Here is a 19711-nt window from a genome sequence, read left to right on the forward strand (position 1 = left end):
GCCTACACCATCTCCACCATCCACACCTCCTCCTACCGCACCGTCCGCACCTCCGCCTACCGTACCGTCCACACCTCTGCCTACTGCACCACCCACACCTCTGCTTACACCTTCTCCACCATCCACACCTTCTCCTACGGCACCATCCGCACCTCCTCCTACCGCACCGTCCGCACCTCCGCCTACCGCACCGTCCGCACCTCCGCCTACCGCACCGTCCGCACCTCCGCCTACCGCACCGTCCGCACCTCCGCCTACCGCACCGTCTGCCCCTCCGCCTACCGCACCGTCCGCACCTCTGCTTACACCTTCTCCACCATCCACACCTCTGCCTACGGCACCATCCATACCTCCGCCTACCGCACCGTCCGCACCTCCGCCTACCGCACCGTCCGCACCTCCGCCTACTGCACCGTCCGCACCTCTGCTTACACCTTCTCCACCATCCACATCTCCTCCTACGGCACCATCCACACCTCCGCCTACCGCACCGTCGGCACCTCCGCCTACCGCACCGTCGGCACCTCCGCCTACCGCACCGTCCGCACGTCCGCCTACGGCACCGTCCGCACCTCCGCCTACCGCACCGTCCGCCCCCCGACCTACTGCACCGTCTGCACCATCCGCACCTCCGCCTACTGCACCATCTGCATCATCCACACCTCCGCCTACTGCACCGTCCACACCATCTACACCTATGCCTACTGCACGGTCTGCACCATCCACACCTCCACCTACTGCACCGTCCGCACTGTCCCAGGCCCTGGGGCTAGGGTAAGTAACGCCATCCCCACGCGCATGAGGGTGGGAGGGGCAACCTGCTGTCCCCCACCCCTGGGGACTCGTGCATGATGTGGTGCAGGGTACGGGAACCCTGAGAGCAGCCGTGGACCCGCTGGAAGCTCCCACCTTGTGTGTGCCGCCCAGGCCACCGTCACGATGAGGAAGGTCATCAGGTAGACTGCGATCCGTGTTGCCAGAAGCCTCTGTACACTTCTGTCGAACTGCTGGAATACAAGAGCACTGCTGTCAGAGCCCAGGTGACATGAGTGTCCCTGAATGGCCATCGAGACAGCACCATGCGGGGGGGGGGGGAGCAGGGGGGCTGGCCTTGGCCCAGGGCAGGGCGAGACCCTCAGGTGGGCCGTGTGAGGCACCTTGGAAGGTCCTGGCCTCCCCAGCAGACCCTGGGTGCCCTGTTCTGGGTCCAGCCTCCGTCTCCAGCTGGTCTGTCTCCCCTGGCGCCTGCAGACCCCATCCCCCCCAGCTCCCACCCCTTCTCCAGGGCACTGATCCACGCCCACACCCACAGGTGCACTCCAGAGAGTTCTATGGGCTGTGTTCCCACTGGGGGGTCAGCTCTTAAGGGGCTCGGTGTCTGCTGAGGACCCCGCCATGGGGATGGTGCCCTCTGGGTGTCTGCATGTGGGAAGGGACAGGAGGGCAAAAGCACCAGGTCACAAATGTCATCCATGAGGCTCTGCCATCATAACCGGGTCACCTCCAAAAGGCTCTGCCCCACAACGTCATCCCTGTGTGGTGTCTGGCGTGTGGACTTCGGAGGGACACACAGGTTGACAGCACAGAAGGGTCACACCTGGCACTGCCTAGGTAGCAATTCCAAAGCAGCCACGGGAAAGGGTCTCTGGAAACTGCAAGGGATCCCACAGGTGGCCCGTCCTGGGAGCTGTGGTCAGCATGGAGGCACTGGGGGCTGCGCCGCGCTCGACACAAGGCCCTCACCCTCCAGCCCTGACAAGGTTTTCATGCTCTCCCCACGAATGCTCCAAACAGAACACACAGCGCTTTACTGTTTCCCTTGGCTCTTCACTTGCAGGCAGGTCTCTGGGTCAGTAACTTGGTATTTCAGCCACTTCTTTATTGAGTTCCATCTAGCTTTTCGAATCATGGGTTTTCAAAGTTACAACTGTCTTTTATTTTTCATCAGAGTGAGCACAGCCCTAGGAGCTCCCGTCTCCTCACAAGGAGGGAGGTGTCTGCTTTTCTAGCACCTTCCCCGGGACACATGTCAGGCCTTTCCCTCATCCCATAAATGTGTTCTCTGAATGAGCTTTTGACTCTCCAGGACTTTCTGAGGCTCAGACCCTCCCTGTGATCCGGTTAGGACGACAGAGGAAAGATAGGGCAGTAAACGTCACAGTCCCAGAAAGGTGCCCTGGCTGCAGAGAGGTCAGGGCAGGTTCAGGCTCATGGGTGTTTATTTTCAACCACCTGGGCCCTTCACTGTCATGTGCCCTCGGGCATGGGCATCACAAGTGGGTATGGCTGTACCTCAGCAACCCCATTCTGAAAGGGGCAGCCAAGGCCAGTACCTCACGACTGCATTTGGCCAAGCCCACCCCATGGGCCTTGGTGGGGACACAGCTTTTCTGAGCCGCTGCCCCCTAGGGAGGGCAGGAGCGGCCCCAGGGTCCCAGTGCCTGTGCTGCTTGCTGTCTGCTGGTGCCTGCAGACTGGGCCAGGCTCCACCTGCGTTTCTACTTCTCGTGAAAACCCTATGAAGAGTCTCGTCATCCCCTTCACATGGCTAAGAAAGCCGAACTCTGAGCAGCTCCCATGACTTCCTAGCGTTCCCCAGGCTCAGCTCACGAGTCAGGACTGGAGCCCCAACCTCAGTACTGGCCCAGGAAGGGCTACGTGGTCACTGCTGTGCCTCGCGCACCCATGAGGCTTGGGCCGCACGAGCCTGTCATGAGGACACCGAGCCAGGCAGGTGTGCGCCCCAGATGCCCTCCAGTCATTCCCCTTCTAAGATGCTGTGTTGCTCTTTAGCTCAGAAACAGTCCAGGCAGCTGTAAGCGGAAACTCTGCTTGTAAACCCTTCCTGCTCACCTCCAGGCCTGCAGGAGCAGCCAGGGTGGGAGTGTCCCTGCTGAGGCGGGACATCGGCCCTGTTTACTCATAGCAGCTACGTAAGGGGCCTGCTGGGGCAGCCCGGAACCTTCCTCTTCCAACCTATCCTCTGGCTCACTTCCAGGGCGCTGCCTTTGTCCACTGAGCTCAGAAACAGAGCCCCAGGAGCCCAGTCTCCTGCCCTCCCAGGAAGCCAGGACCTCTGCCGGGGTGGGCACGGGCTGAGCAGGACTTGCTGACCCCCTCCCTTTTTAAGGAGGCCCCTGCCTCCCGCCTCTGCCTCCTAAGCCTCAGAAGCTTCGAGGGGTGCAGGGTCAGCTCCTTGTGCCAGGTCGGGCCTCAGGGACCCTGGGTCTTCTCAGGGCCACACCACGCAGAGCACAGCCTGCCCTGTTACCTGTTCCGGGGAGATCTCCGTGTGGGTCACAGGCAGGATCTGAGGAGGCAGAGAGACAGAAGGAAGCGAGAGACGCTGGTTGGGCTGGGTGTGGCGGTACTGGGGACTCCAAGGCAGCGCTGGGCCCCCCAAGCTGCCCGAGGAGATGGGGGACCCAAGGCTGCTGGCAAGACCTGGACAGGTCTGAGGTGGGCTGGGCAGTGCCTCGAGGGGCTTGGGGTGGGGCAGGCCTGAGCAGGGGCCCCATACAGACCATGACGGTGGCGATGATGGACAGCAGGGCGTCACTGAAGTTGAGCATGCGTTGGGAGCACTGGATCCCCTCCCCAGCGTCCTCGTCTCTTCTGCCCCGTGGGCAGTCCCCCAGCATGTCCAGTGCCTGCTCTGGGGTCTGGGGCTGGGACATGGTGGAGACGCTGCCTGGCGGTCACAGGAGCCTGGGAGGAAAGGCAGGTCTGAGTGTGCCTGTGGGTGCTCCTGGGGATCGGCCATGCAGCCTCAGCCCTGGTGCAGGGACAGGGACTGGTATGGGGGGGCTTGGCCACTGCTGAGCAGGGGAAGGGTCCATGCTACTCTGTCCTCTCCCAGGTGCCCCTCAAATTTCCAGCCTCCAGGCTGAGAGGCCAACAACAGATGCCATGCCCAGCCCTGTTACTGGTGAACACTGATCTGGGTGAACCAGGCCTCAGTTTCTCCTCAGGGAACGGGAGACACAAGGAAAGGCACTGAGATCACCGACCCCATGGCTGACCTAAACGTGGAAGAGGAACACAGCGCCTTGCAGGGCCCTTGCCCGTGCATGCGTGCCTGGGGCTGTTTCCTACAGGGGCCGCGCTCTCCCTTGGTCTCCGCAGCGCTCTCCCTTGGTCTCCGCAGCGCTCTCCCTTGGTCTCCACGCAAGCCGTGCACACGTGCCTGGGACTGTCTGTTTCCCACAGGGGCTGCGCTCTCCCAAGAGCTCTCCCTTGGTCTTGGTGCCCATGCACATGTGCCTGGGGCTGTTTCCTACAGGGGCTGCACTCTCCCTTGGTGACCTTTGGGGAAACCAAGGCCCTTCGTCTGTAGCCATACGAAGCCAAACTTAGCACCAGGGCAGGCACTCCAGTCCGCCTGTGGGAGCCTGGGTTGGGCGCACACTTGGCACATGCCACAGCTGTGGTCCAGCACAGCACTCCCCAGGCATTTTTAACATCAGAGATGCGTCTGGGAAGATGAACGCGATGCCAGGCGGAGAGTGCTCTGGACAGAAGAGATCCCAGCACCTCACGGAGACAGAACTTGAGTTGTGGCTGCAGGCGCCATGGTGCACAGTGCTGGGCAGCCTTGTGCCAACCGGGCACTGTGGATTTCACCCTGCACCCGAGGTGGAGACTGGGCACACTGAGATGAGTTCCCCAAACAGAGGATGGGGCCAGAGGGCTCCATGTTGGCTGAGCCCCACCTGAGGCGCCCCTGGAGCAGGGAAGAGGGCAGAGTGTGCCAAGGACACCAGTCAGAAGGGCTGCTATGACCCGGGAGAGGGGTGACAGAGGTCTGGCATCCCAGGAGACACACAGCGTGTGGGAAAGCAGCTCCTAAGAGTATCGGGGGCTGCGGTGGGGGGTGACGGAGAAGGGAGAGCCCACCCGGTCCTTCCTCTGGTGAAGAAGGTGGGTCAGAGCACATTCCTGAGGAACAGTGAGTGCTTGCTTCAGGCTGGTTTCCCAGGACACAGCAGAGGCACTGAGGCTGTCTCAGGGCAGGGGAGCTCTGGGGATGGAAGGAGTCAGGCTGGAGATGCAGTCTTCACAGGTTCCTCTGATCAAGCAGTGTTAGCAGCAGAAGTAATTTCTGTACTACTTGGAAATGTGGGGGTGGTCCAAGGGAGTGGCACCCGGGAAGGAGGAGAGGAACAGCAGGGGGCAGGACAGGCCTGGCTCTCCACCATTTAAGGGGAGGAGGCCTCTTCAGGAAGGGTGCTGGGGAGAGCCCTTCAGCGCCAGCGGGAGGTGACAAGGCAGGGCCCCCAGGTTTTACTCTGAAGAGGTGCTGTTTACTTGGCAAAGGGCATCAGGGGGCTGAGATGCGTGGTCAGCTAGAGGGTCCTTGGGAAAAGGGATGTGCTGCTTACACCAAGGCGAGATGCACAAAAACAAAGAAGACCCACCCCAGAGAATGGACGGAGGAGGCTCACCGCAGTTTCCAGCCAGGCAAAACAAACACACAAGACAATCCACTTCACCAGCAATCAGGGAGATCCAGGAGGTGCAAATGAAATGGTGAGAGGCCAGGCATGGGGGGTTGGGGGGGGGCGCCGGCAGGAGTGAGGCAATGGGGAGGGCGGGGACCTGGGGAAAACAGAAACCGAGGCTGGAACAAACAGTGGGGAGAGAGAAGGCGGGGACCTGGGGAAATGGAAACCGAGGCAGGACGGTGGGGAGTGAGGAGAGTGAGGAGACAGAGAAGGCGGGGACCTGGGGAAACAGAAACCGAGGCCGGCATGTAAACGGACATGTGTGCTTCAGTGACAGTTTAGCAACGGTTAGTAAGGTGCAGTGCCACGTCCTCCAAGGGTCCATTCCTGGAAGTCTCACTGCCATGAGAGGCTGCCTAGGGTCTGCACTGAGGCAACACGTAGTTTTTCTTTTTTTCTTTTTGAGACAGGGTCTCAGTCTGTTGCCCAGGCTGGAGGGTAGTGGCATAATCAAGGCTCACTACAGCCTCGACCTCCTAGGCTCAAGTGATCCTCCCACCTCAGCCTCCTGTGTTGCTGGGACCACAGGCGTGCACCACCACGCCTGGCTAATTTTTGTATTTTTCGTAGAGACGGGGGTTTCATCATGTTGCCCAGGCTGATCTTGAACTCCTGGGCTCAAGCAATCTCCTTGCCTCAGCCTCCCAAAGTGCTTGGATTACAGGCGAGAGCCACCGAGCCAGCCTGGTGTGTTTTAACAATAAAACTAAAACACATTCTGACTAGTAAGGGAGAAATCATCAAACCATGACATAAACTATCAGAACGTTAAAACAGACCTACAAGTATAAAACTATAAAACAAAATATTAAAACAAAAAAATCAAGTTGCAAAAACATACTATTACACCATTTATGGAAACAATGGACACATACAACAACCATCTATCTTCTTAATTATACACACATACACGGTAAGAAATGAAAACCACAAATAAGAACAATGTTCGCCAACTTCCAGGCAGCACTGCATGGACCCAGGCAGGGAGGCGCAGGGAGCAGGTGGGGGCTTTTGCTCTATGCCCAGGAGATTTCTCACCTAGAACGCACACAGGCACGTAACCACAGCTATCCACAATCCAGCAAACTGTTCTATCCTCAAACAGCATCTTTGTGTTCAAGCTTCCCCAACCCCAAGCCCTGCAATCACTGATCTGCTTTCTGTTACTGTAATTTTGCTTCATTTATTTATTTATTTATTTAATTTTTTTGAAACAGAGTCTCGCTTTGTCGCCCAGGCTGGAGTGCACTGGCACGATTGCAGCTCGCTGCAACCTCCACCTCCTGGGTTCGAGCGATTCCTGTGCCTCAGCCTCCCAAGCAGCTGGGATTACAGGCACCCGCCACCACGCATGGCTAATATTTGCATTCTTAGTACAGACAGGGTTGCACCATGATTCCCAGGCTGGTCTCGAACTCCTGACCTCAAGTGATCCACCGACCTTGGCCTCCCCAAATGCTGGGATTACAGGTGTGAGCCACTGTGCCTGACCAATTTTGCCTTTTTTAGAATGTTGTATAAACAGAATCGCACCCTACAGAGATTTTGAGTCTAGCTTCTTTCGAGACCCCTTTGTGGTGCTGGGAGTATCAGTAACACACTTCTTTGGTTGCTGTGTGGTAATTTCACTGCATGGACACACCTCAGTTTGTGGATCCACTCACCAGCTGAAAAACGTGTATTGTTTCATTTTGCACAATTATGAATAAAGCCACTGTATATAAACATTTGCACACAGGCGTTTGTGTAAACATGTTTTCATGACTTTTGGGTAAATGCCTTGGAGCAGTTTTGCAGGACCACATCATAAGGCCACGTTTACTTCATGAGAAACCGCCAGATGATCTGCCGAGGCGGCTGCACCACCTGCATCCCACCAGCGGGGCATGAGACCTGCACTTGCTCATCTCCTCTGGTACTCGGTTTGGCATGGCTTAGAAAAACAATTCACTGGGCATGGTGGCTCACGCCTATAATCTCGGCACTTTGGGAGGCCGAGGTGGGCAGATCACCTGAGGTCAGGAGTTTGAGATCAGCCTGACCATGATGAAACCCCATCTCTACTAAAAATACAAAAATTAGCCAGGCGCAGTGGATCACGCCTGTAATCCCAGCATTTTGGGAGGCCGAGGCAGGCGGATCACTTGAGGTCAGGAGTTTGAGACCAGCCTGACCAACATGGTGAAACCCCATCTCTACTAATACAAAAATTAGCTGGGCATGGAGGCGAGTGCCTTTAGTCTCAGCTACTCGGGAGGCTGAGGCAGGAGAATTGCTTAAACCCAGGAGGCGGAGGTTGCAGTGAGCTGGGATCGTGCCACTGCACTCCAGCCTGGGCAACAGAGTGAGACTCCACAGATCACAAGGTCAGGAGTTCGAGACCAGCCTGGCCAACATGGTGAAACCTGATCTCTACTAAAAACACACCAAAAAAATAGCCAGGCATGGTGGTGGGCGCTTTTAATCCCAGCTACTTGGGAAGCTGAGGCAGGAGAATTGCTTGATCCCAGAAAGTGGAGGTTGCAGTGAGCTGAGATCGTGCCACTGCACTCCAGCCTGGGCGACAGAGTAAGACTCCATCTAGGAAAAAAAAATAATAGCAGTAAAAATCAATAATTCAATTAATTTATTTTAGTCATTCTAATAACTTGTGTAGGGGTGTCTCATTGTGGTTTTAATTTGCTATTTCTCTACTGACTCTAGAGACTAGTCAGTCTCTACTGACTAATTTCTCTACTAACTTTCATCTGTACAGCTTTCACAGTGAAGTGTCTTAGAATCTTTGCTCGTTTACTGAGTTGTTTGTGATGTCATTGAGTTTTGAGAGTTCTTTATATTCTAGTTAAAAATCCTGTAAGATATATAATTTGGAAATATTTTCTTGCAGTCTGTGGCTTGTCTTTTCACTCTCTTACCAGTCTTTAGGAGAACAGAAGTTCTGAATTTTGGCTGGGTGCAGTGGCTCACACCTGTAATCCCAGCATTTTGGGAGGCAGAGGCAGGTGGATCACCTGAGGTGAGCAGGGTTTGAGACCAGCCTGGCCAAAATGGCAAAACCCCATCTCTACTAAAAATACAAAAATTAGCTGGACGTGGTGGTGTGTGCCTGTAGTCCCAGCAACTCAGGAGGCTGAAGCAAGAGAATCGCTTGAATTTGGGAAGGTTGCGGTGAGCTGAGATCGCACCACTGTACTCCATCCTGGGGGACAGAGTGAGACTCTGTCTCAAAAAGAAAAAAAAAAAAAAAAACCAGAAAATTCAAGGAACCTATAATGGCCAAAATAATCTTGAAAAAGAAAAAAATTGGGAGCACTCACACTTCCTGATTTCAAAACTTAGTACAAAGTTACAGCAGTCAAGACAGCATAAAGACACAGACCAATGGAATATAGTTCAGAAATAAACCCCCACGTTTATGGTTAACGGATTTTGACAAGGATGCCAAGACCACTCAATGGGAAAAGAAAAGTATTTTTCACAAATGGTGTTGGGACAACTGAATATCCACATGCAAATGAATGAATTCGGACTCAACCTAATACACATACAAAAATTAACTTGAAATGGATCAATGACATAAATGTAAGAGTTAAAATTACAAAACTCTTACAAGATAATGCTGGAGAAAATCATTTCATGACATTGAGCTTGACAAAATATTTTTTTTTCCCCCCACTTTTTTATAAAAACGTGGGGTCTATGTGGTCCAGGCTGGGCTCAAGCAATTCTCCTGCCTCGGCCTCCCAAGTAGCTGGGATTATAGACATGAGCCACCACGCCTGGCCAAAATTGACTTTTTCTTTAAGCCATTTTAGGTTTATAGAAAAACTGAGCAGAGGCCAGGCATGGTGGCTCACCTCTGTAATCCCAGTACTTTGGGAGGCCAAGGTGGGCAGATCACCTGATGTCAAGAGTTCAAGGCCAGCCTGGCCAGCATGAAACCCCACCTCTACTAAAAATACAAAACTTAGCTGGGTGTGGTGGTATGCATCTGTAATCCCAGCTACTTGGGAGGTTTGAGGCAGGAGTACTGCTTGAACCAGGGAGGCAGACGCTGCAGTGAGCCAAGATTACACCACTGCACTCCAGCCTGAGTGATAGAGTGAGACTCCGTCTCAAGAAAAAAAAGAAAAATTGAGCAGCAAGTACAGAGTTTCACTCTTGTTGCCCAGGCTGGAGTGCAATGGCACGATCTTGGCTCACTGCAACCTCCGCCTCCTGGGTTCAAATGATTCTCCTGCATCAGCCTCCCGAGTAGCTGGGATTACAGGTGACTGTGCCATAATGCCCAGCTAATTTTTGTATGTTTAGTAGAGATGGGGTTTCACCATGTTGGTCAGGCTGGTCTCTAACTCCTGACCTCGTGATCTGCCCACCTTGGCCTCCCAAAATGCTGGGATTACAGGTGTGAGCCACTGTCACCAGCCTCCCTTTCTCCTATTATTAACATCTTACATTACTGTGGCACATTCGACACAATTGACAAGCGAATATTCACACATTACAATTAACCTAAGTCCATAGTTTACATTAGGCTTCACTCTGTGCTGTATTCTATGGGTTTTGACAAATGGAAAATGACTTGTTTTCACCAAAACAGTATCACACAGAATAGTTTAAACACCCTAAAAATCTCTGGTGCTCCACCCTCCCTCTTTCTTCCTGAACCCCTAGCAACTATTTTTTTTTTTTTTTTTTGGGATCGAGTTTCACTCTTGTTGCCCAGGCTGGAGTGCAATGGTGTGATCTCGGCTCACTGCAACCTCCACCTCCCAGGTTCAAGTGATTCTCCTGTCTCAGCCTCCTGAGTAGCTGGGATTACAGGCATGTGCCACCATGCCCGGCTAATTTTGTATTTTTAGTAAAGGTGGGGCTTCAACATGTTGGCCAGGCTGGTCTCGAACTCCAGACCTCAGTTGATCCGTCTGCCTTGGCCTCTGAAAGTGCTGGGATTACAGGTGTGAGCCACTGCGCCCGGCCTACTGCTCTTTTTACTGTCATCACAATTTCGCCTTTTCCAGAATGTTCTATAGTTAGAATCATACAGTATGGAACCTTTTCAGATTGGCTTCTTTCATTGAGCAATATGCATTTAAGTTTCCTTCAAGTCTTGTTGTTGCTTGATAGCTTATCTTTTTATTATTGAATGACAGCCTATATTATGGATTTATCAGTTTATTTATTCACTGATTGCTCGCATGGACCATTTTCAACAGTGTATTATATAGTTCTTCATGTTGATGAAATCCAGTTTATCTGTTTCCTTTATGGATCATGCTTTTGGGGTCATGGCTAAAAATCTCACAGAACATTTCATAGATTTTCTTCCGTAAGCTTTACAGTTGTAGATCTCACATTTAGATTTACGATTTTGAGTTAACTTTTATGTATAATGCTAGGTATGGATTAAGTTTCCTTTTTTTTTTTTTTTTTTTGAGGTGGAGTCTCATTCTACTGCTCAGGCTGGAGTGCAGTGACACCATCCCAGCTCACTGCAACCTCCGCCTCCTGGGTTTAAGCAATTCTGCTGCCTCAGCCTCCTGAGTAGCTGGGATTACAGGCACTCACCCCCACGCCCAGCTAATTTTTGTATTTTTAGTAGAGATGGGGTTTCAGCATGTTAGTCAGGCTGGTCTTGAACTCCTGACCTCAAATGACCTGCCCATCTCGGCCTCCCAAAGTGCTAGGATTACAGGCGTGAGCCACTGCACCTGGCCCAAGGTTTCTTTTTCTCAACACATGAATATCCAATTTTTCTACCATAATTTGTTGAAACAATTATTCTTTCTCCAATGAATTACTTTTGCACCTTTATAAAAAATCAATTCACCACAGACACCTGTGGGCCAATTTCTGGACTCTTCTATTTACCTACTTAGCTATCTTTATATCAACTCCACACTGTTACCCAGGCTAGATTCAAACTCCCAGGCTCAAGGGTCCTCCCGCCTCAACCTACTGAGTTGCTGCGACTACAGGCACATACCTCTACACCCAGCCACCACAGTTTTGATTACTGTGGCTTCAAGGGTTTAAATTAGGTAATGCAAATCATACAATTTTGTCTTGTCCTTGTTCAAACTTGTATTGGCTATTCTAGCTCCTTTGCAGACAGCCAAGTAAATTTTAGAATCTATGTGTCAAATTCTCATAGTCTGCTGGGAATTTGACTGGTTTACATTGAATCTACAGGTCAATTCGAGAACTGCACTGTTGAATCTCCCAGTTTATGAATATGGCATATCTCTCCATTGATTATGGGCTTTAATTTCTCTCAGCAATTTTTTGTAGTTTTCAGCATATAAGTCTTGCACATATTTTTTCACATTTATCCCAAGTATTTCACAGTTTTTGATGCTATTGTAAATGTTTCTAATTTCAACTTCCAATATTTATTGCTAGTATGTAGAAATACAGTTGATTTTTGTATATTTATCTTGTATCCTGCAACCCTGCTAAACTCACGAGTGGCTCTTTTTATAGATTCTATCTGATTTTTTTTTTTTTTTTTTTTTGGAGACCGAGTCTCACTCTGTTGTCTAGGATGGAGTGCAGTGGCACGATCTCAGCTCACTGCAACCTCCACCTCCAAGGTTCAAGTGATTCTCCTGCCTCAGCCTCCAGAGTAGCTGGGATTACAGGCATGTGCCACCACGCCCAGCTAATTTTTGTATTTTTAGTAGAGACAGGGTTTCACCGTGTTGGCCAAGCTGATCTCAAACTCCTGACCTCAGGTGACCCACCTGCCTCGGCCTCCCAAAGTGCTAGGATTATAGATGTGAGCCACTGTGCCTGGCCCCGGCCCTCTTTTTCTTGCCTCATCACACTGGCTAGAATTTCTAGTACAATGTTGAACAGAAGTGGTGAGATCAGACAGCCAGCCTTGGCTTGTTCCTGGTCTTAGGGGGAAAACATTCAGTCTTTTATTATTTTGTATGATGCTAGCTACAGGTTTGTCACAGACGCCCTTACTGTGTTGAGGAATTTTCATTTTACTCCCAGTTTGCTGAGTTTTGATTTTTTTTTTAATCAGTAATGGATGTTGGGTTCTGTCAAATGCTTCTCTGTATCTATTGAGATGATCCATGATCCATTTTATTTTTTCATTCTCAGAGTGTGAATTACATTGATACACTTTCAAATGCTAAGCCAACTTTGCCCTCTTGGGATATCCCACTTGGTCATGGTATATTATCCTTTCTGTATATAGTGTTGGATTCAATTTGCTAATCAACATTTTAAATGCATCTTCGTGTCTATGTTCACAAGAGATATTATCCTGTAGCTTTCTAGTAATGTCTTTGTGGAGTTCTGGTATCAGAATAATGCTGTTAGGAAACATGAGTTGGGAAATAATTCCTTCCTTCAACTTTCTGAGTTTGTATAGAACTGGTATTATTTTTTCCTTCAGTGTTCAGTAGAATTCCCAGTAAAGCTCTCTAAGTCTGGAGTCTTTTTTTGAGATCGAGTTTTGCTCTTGTTGTCCAGGTTGGAATGCAATGGCACAGTCTCTGCTTACTGCAACCTCTACGTCCTGGGTCCAAGTGGTTCTCCTCACTCAGCCTCCCAAGTAGTGGGAATTACAGGCACCTACCACCATGCCGGGTAATTTTTGTATTTTTAGTAGAAATGAGGTTTCACCATGTTGGCCAGGCTGGTCTTGAACTCCTGACCTCAGGTGATCCACCTGCCTCGGCCTCCCAAAGTGCTGGGATTACAGGCATGAGCTACTGTGCCCAGCCAAATCTGGAGTCTTCTTTAAGGGAAGATTTGTCAACTATAAATTCAATACTTTAATAGACATACAGCTATTTAGGTTGTCTATTTCCTTCTTTTTAAAAAGCATTTAAATTTTTAATTTTTGTAAGTATACAGTAGGTGTATATATTCATGGGGTACATGTTCGGATACAAGCACGCAATGTGTAATAATCACATCATGAAGAATGGGGTACTCATCCCCTCAAAAAAAAAAAATAAAGATGGTTAGATACCACAAAGTATGTTGCAATGCCTTAACTGTATGCATGTCAGGGCCTCTTTTATCCTTTCATATAATACGTTTTCTTTTGAGACAAAGTCCCACTCTGTCGCCAGATTGGAGTGTAGTGGCTCAATCTCGGCCCACTGCAACCTCCGACTCCCTGGTTCAAGTGATTCTCCTGCCTCAGCCTCCCAAGTAGTTGGAATTTCAGGCAGATGCCACCATGCATAGCTAATTTTTGTGTGTTTTTTTTTTAGTAGAGACGGGGTTTCACCATCTTGGCCAGGATGGTCTCAATCTCCTGACCTTGTGATCCACCTGCCTTGGCCTCCCAAAGTGCTGGGATTACAGGTATGAGCCACTGTGCCTGGCCCAACACAATTTCTTCTTAAATGAGCTTAAGTGGTTTATGCTTTCCAGGAATTTGTTCGTTTAGTGTAAGCTGCTGAATTTGTTGGCCTAAAGTTCTTAATAATAGTCCCTGATTATCCTTTCAGTAGTGATGTCATCTCTCATTCCTCATATTGGTAATTTGTGTCTTGTCTTTTTCTTGTTCAATCTGGCCAAATATTTTTCAATTTTACTAATCTCAAAGAATCAGCTTTTGGTTTCCCTGATTTTCTTTATTGCTTTTGTTATCTATTTTTTTGAATTCCACTCTGATACTTATTATCTGCCTTCTTATATTCACTTTGGGTTTCACTTCGTCTTACTTTTCTATTTTGTGTGTGTGTGTGTGACAGAGTCTCAGCTTGCTGCAATCTCAACCTCCCGGGTTCAAGTGATTCTCCTGCCTCAGGCTTCCAAGTAACCGGAACTACAGGCGTGCACTGCCACACCCAGCTAATTTTTGTATTTTTAGTACAGATGGGGTTTCACCATGTTGGCCAGGCTGGTCTCAGACTTCCGACCTCAAGTGATCGGCCCGTCTTGGCCTGCCAAAGTGAGCCACCATGCCCGGCCTACTTTTCTAGTTTCTTAGGTGACTGCTGAGGTCACTGATTTGAGATCTATCTTTTAATACTGTTTTAGCTGCATCCCACCAGTTTTAAATGCTGCATTTTCATTTTCATCCTGTTCAAAATACTTTCTAATTTCCTTTTTGATTTCTTCTTTGAACCATGAGTTATTTATTTATCTATTTATTTATTTTTATTTATCTTTTTTTTTTCTGAGACGGAGTCTCGCTCTGTCGCCCAGGCTGGGGTGCAGTGGCAGGATCTCAGCTCACTGCAAGCTCCGCCTCCCGGGTTTACGCCATTCTCCTGCCTCAGCCTCCCGAGTAGCTGGGACTACAGGCGACCGCCACCTCGCCCGGCTAGTTTTTTTTTGTATTTTTTTTAGTAGAGACGGGGTTTCACTGTGTTAGCCAGGATGGTCTCGACCTCCTGACCTCATGATCCAGCAGTCTCGGCCTCCCAAAGTGCTGGGATTACAGGCTTGCGCCACCGCGCCCGGCCTATTTATTTATTTGAGACAGAGTCTCGCTCTGTCGCCCAGGCTGGAGTGCAGTAGGGCGATCTCAGCTCACTACAAGCTCCGCCTCCAGGGTTCACGCCATTCTCCTGCCTCAGCCTCCCAAGTAGCTGGGACTACAGGCGCCCACCGCCACGCCAGGCTAATTTTTTGCATTTTTAGTAGAGATGGGGTTTCACCGTGTTAGCCAGGATGGTCTCGATCTCCTGACCTTGTGATCCACCTGCCTCGGCCTCCCAAAGTGCTGGGATTATAGGCGTGAGCCACCGCGCCCGGCTACCATGAGTTATTTAAAAATGAGTTTAAAAAATATATAAAAAACAAAAGTGAGTTATTCAGTTTCCAAATATTGAAAGGATTTTCCAATCCGTTACTAATTTCTACTTTAATATTCAATATCATTCTGGTCAGCTAACATACTTGTTTCATAGACCAGAATATGATCAGGCTCAGTTAATGTTTTTTTTTTTTTTTTTTTTTTTTTTGAGACGGAGTCTCGCTCTGTCGCCCAGGCTGGAGTGCAGTGGCCAGATCTCGGCTCACTGCAAGCTCCGCCTCCCGGGTTTACGCCATTCTCCTGCCTCAGCCTCCCGAGTAGCTGGGACTACAAATGCTCGCCACCTCGCCCGGCTATTTTTTTGTATTTTTTACTAGAGATGGGGTTTCACCGGGTTAGCCAGGATGGTCTTGATCTCCTGACCTCGTGATCCGCCCGTCTCGGCCTCCCAAAGCGCTGGGATTACAGGCTTGAGCCACCGCGCCCGGCCAGGCTCAGTTAATGTTTTAATGCACTTGAAAAATTGTGTATTCTGCTGTTATTGTGGGGATAGTTCCATAAACATTCATTAGGTCAAGTTGACTGACAGTCATGTTCAAGTGTCCTATATCCTTAGTGATTTTCTGGGTATCTATCCATTTATTCTCTATTTATTGAGAAAGAATATTCTCCAACTACAATTGTGATATTTCTCTCTCCTTGGAGCTATTAGTTTATGCTTTGTGTATTTTAGAGCTTTGTTATTAGGTGCATAAATGTTTAAGATCATCAAGTCTTTTTGATGAATTCATCCCTTCATCATTATAAAATGATCCTCTTAATCTCTTGTAATCCTCTTTGCTATGAAATTTTGGAAATCAGGTATGGGGATTAAGACTATAAATTCAGTTTTGGATATATACATGTTTATATACGTTAGCGGTATCTCAGAACAAACATCCGAGAGTTCACATGAGATACGGAGATAGATATTCGGGTTAAAATGGTATTACTACAGCATCTACTTCAACGCCGATAAATAAAGGTGCTCCAGAAATATTTGTAAGATAAGGAGTCCGACTCTGGTTTCCAAAGTGATGACAAGGTTTAGAAATGTCCAGCCAATCCCAGGTCATGCCCGTGTAAGTTCATGGCCTCCAAATGAGTGCTTGAACGCTATCATGCTTTCCAGTTATTTGCTAGGTTTTTCATAATAGCTATTTTAGATCTTTTTGACACTGCTTAAATCTTGGGATTCCTACTTCCCCTCTCACTTTCAGTTGAAGCTTTTCTTTCCTCATTCCCAATGAAAACAGAAGCCATTAGAGAATTCCTTCACCTTCACTCCAATAAATATATAAGGTCACCTGAAACTGCAGCCCATTTTTCTTCCTAAGTGTTTTTCCTATGTCCAAAGCAAGTATCTCTACCTATGTTTTGGATGTCATTCCCCTCCTATGTTGTAAGAGATAGAAGATATCTCATTAAGATAGAATTATCTTATTATTTCTCTTTTTTCTGTACCAGCAAACCTTCTCTCCCTTCCATCAGCTTTAGGCTGCTCAAGAATCTCTCCTCTTAAAACATCTCATCATCCTTCTAGCTCTCTAAGCTAAGGATGCTGAATTTGTTGGCCTAAAGTTGTTCATATTCTCCTCCACAGACAAATGTCTTATCTCCACTTGCCATCTCTACCTCATCATCTCTTCATTCCTCTACTCTGGTGATATGTAGCTGCCACCTCATTACTCCAGTGAAGCTATTCTTGGTGAGATCACCAGTGATCCGTTGTGAATAAATCAACATGTATCTTCCATTTCTTTTTCTACTTGACTTTTAAGCAGCATTTGACACTTAGCTGCATTCTCTGCCCTGCACATCCTCGTTCCTTGGCTCTGTGACAACACTCTCTTGGTTTTCTTCCTCCTTCACTGGCTGCCCTTTCTCCACAAGCTGTCTATTCTCCGAAGATTCTAACCTCTTTGTGTCTAGTACACCATCTCTGTTGGTCCTCTCTTCAGCTCCTACAGCCAACTGCCACCTCTATGCTGAGGATACCCAGATGTCTGTCTCCAGCAGGGATTCTTTCCTGATCTCTGTCCTTCTATTCCACAGTCCACCAGACAAATGCACTGGCTGGAAAAGCCAGAACTTGTATTGAATTTTAACCGTATCACTTGTTGACCCTGGCCAAGTAATGGCATTGTTGAGCATATTTTCTCATCCCAAAAATAAAGGGGGTTAATGATACTGCGCTTTCTTCACAAAGATGTTTTAGGACCACTACAATGAACCGTTACAGAAAAGGATGTTGCAAGCAATGAATCAGTGCATAAGCTAAGCTATTGCTACTGTTATTTTTGTTATATGTATTTTTAAAGATCTCATTTGGCTACATGTAACACTTCATTCCATAAAATAGGTAAGTGTTCCAGTGAGCTCAGTCTATTATCTTTTAATGATAAAGATAATAGATGTTAGCTTCTGGGACGGCTAAGAGGCTGATTTGAGTTTTAGAATCCATTTTTGAGTTTGAGAACAAATAACTCTATGGAAAGGGTTGCAACCTCAAATGACTACAGGAACCAGGCAGGTAACATACATGAGCCAATCTGGTCAGGTAAATGACTGTGTCTTACCTGAAGGGACCACTCTAGGTAATTGGTAACACACATCATTTGGGGTCCAATATTGACAGGTTTGATTTTTCCACAGAAGCTGGAAAACTAGGTTTTTAACGTTCAGGCCTTTCAATGATTATTATTATTATTATTTATTTTTTGAGGTGGAGTCTCAGGCTGGAGTGCAGTGGCACCGGCCTCCCGGGTTCAAGCGATTCTCCTGCCTCAGTCTCCCCAGTAGCTGGGATTACAGGCATCCGCCACCACGCTCAGCTAATTTTTGTATTTTTAGTAGAGACGGGCTTTCACCATGTTGACCAGGCTGGTCTGAAACTCCTGACCTCAGGTGATCCGCCGGCCTCGGCCTCCCAAAGTACCGGGATTACAGGCGTGAGCCACAGCGCCTGGCACCAGTCTTTAAATGACAGAAACTAATTCACCTCCTGCTACCCACTCCCAACCCCCAAATACTGTGTAGGCCAAAAACTAAAAATGCACTGTCTGTGAGCCATTTCCTCATTATCCTAGAAGGAACGGCACCTTTTCATCTCCAAATGGTTGGGCATTATGAACCCTTCCAAGTGGTTCATGAGGACTTGCTTTTGCCTTGGAAAATGTCAGGGTGCGAACGAACCTTGAGGGTCACAGGGCAGTCTCTGCAGTGTTGTGGTTGCCCAGGACGAAGGTTTTCTAGCCCACAGCTCCCACTATTGGTCACTCCCCCGCCCAGACCCTGGCCCTCTGCTCAGAAGACAAGGCATTGCAGCAGCGTTTCCCTTGCAAACTGCCTGCCTGGCTGCTGGGAGGGGGCTGCCAAGCTTAGTCGCTAAGCGTCACAGGAAACTCCGACCTCCATGAGACAAAAAGCAAGTATTTATTGATAGCTTAACGCACGCTAACTCCTTGCTCCTTAGCCAACTGAGAGAAAAATTCGCGAACCCATTCGCAAACGCGGCGCTAACAGCAAACGGGAGGCTGACTCCACCCAGAGGTAGGCGAAGCGGTTAAATCGAAGACACCTGAGAAGGAGCCTCCCACAAAACAGACCATGTGGGGAACGGTACCGGGAGTTGGGCTGGGGCGCTGAACTACCTGGGCGGGAATCGCCGCGGCGACCGCTCCGCGCGCCTTCGCTGGAGTCAGCCCGGCCGGGAGCCTGATAACCGGAAGTTCGTCACAAGCCCGGCGACGCCGCGCACGCGCTGTCTCCGTCAGACCTCCGCGCCGGAGCGCGCAGTCAGGAAGCGAGGCCGCGGCGAAGGGGACGGGGCTGGGCCCCGACGCCGCCTGACGCGACGCGTCCTCACGCGCGAGTACGTCACGGCGTCGGGGCGGAAGATGGTGCAGCTCGGGGCCGGCGGTTACTGAGCTGACCCGGACGGCGAGGGAGCGGGAGCCCGATCCCGACCACTCCGGCTGCCGCGGGGTGCGGCGCAGCCACCGCCATGTCGCTGCTGCAGTCGGCGCTCGACTTCTTGGCGGGTCCAGGCTCCCTGGGCGGTGCTTCCGGCCGCGACCAGAGTGATTTCGTGGGGCAGACGGTGGAACTGGGCGAGCTGCGGCTGCGGGTGCGGCGGGTCCTGGCCGAAGGTGAGGCCCCGGGTCGGCAGCGCGGGCGCGGGCGCAGCCGCGGAGTGTTGTCTCCGGGACGCTGGGGGCAGCGTCAGCTTGGAGTGGAAGGGCGTGGGTTAGGGGTCCCAGCGTGGGTTGTGGGTCAGGGTCGGCCAGGGGAGGGTCTCTGCCGAGGGCATGGGTCAGGGCCAGGCGAGGGTCACAGTGGGGGGCCCCGTAGGTCAGTGCCTGCTGGCGGTGATTGCGGAGGGCGAGGCTGGGGCCGGGGTACTTTCTTGTGATAGGAGTAGGGTCAAGTT

At 50.0% G+C, this 19711-nt stretch overlaps 2 protein-coding genes across 5 annotated transcripts in view; one reads left to right on the forward strand and one right to left on the reverse strand.

Annotated features, from left to right (window-relative positions):
• Positions 1–19051, reverse strand: part of TMEM175 (transmembrane protein 175) — a 33282-nt gene extending 14231 nt beyond the window's left edge. Inside the window, exons 1-4 of one of the 2 annotated variants that reach the window (XM_073012600.1) lie at positions 18933–19051; positions 3525–3708; positions 3272–3310; positions 910–1007 (exon numbers count right to left, since the gene is read on the reverse strand). In XM_073012600.1, the coding sequence (XP_072868701.1) occupies positions 910–1007; positions 3272–3310; positions 3525–3677 (290 nt within the window). In that variant the 5' untranslated portion in view covers positions 3678–3708; positions 18933–19051. The remainder of the gene's footprint in view (positions 1–909; positions 1008–3271; positions 3311–3524; positions 3709–18932) is intronic. The other variant, XM_073012599.1, reaches the window with a different exon arrangement.
• A 35-nt stretch (positions 19052–19086) lies between these two features.
• GAK (cyclin G associated kinase) overlaps positions 19087–19711 on the forward strand; it is an 88177-nt gene continuing 87552 nt past the window's right edge. For all 3 annotated transcript variants that reach the window (XM_008018174.3, XM_008018175.3, XM_008018177.3), the window contains exon 1: positions 19087–19430. In XM_008018174.3, coding sequence (XP_008016365.3) covers positions 19286–19430 — 145 coding nt within the window. In that variant the 5' untranslated portion in view covers positions 19087–19285. The remainder of the gene's footprint in view (positions 19431–19711) is intronic.

The sequence above is a fragment of the Chlorocebus sabaeus genome, chromosome 27, assembly GCF_047675955.1.
Source record: "Chlorocebus sabaeus isolate Y175 chromosome 27, mChlSab1.0.hap1, whole genome shotgun sequence".
NCBI classification, from domain to species: Eukaryota; Metazoa; Chordata; class Mammalia; order Primates; family Cercopithecidae; genus Chlorocebus; species Chlorocebus sabaeus.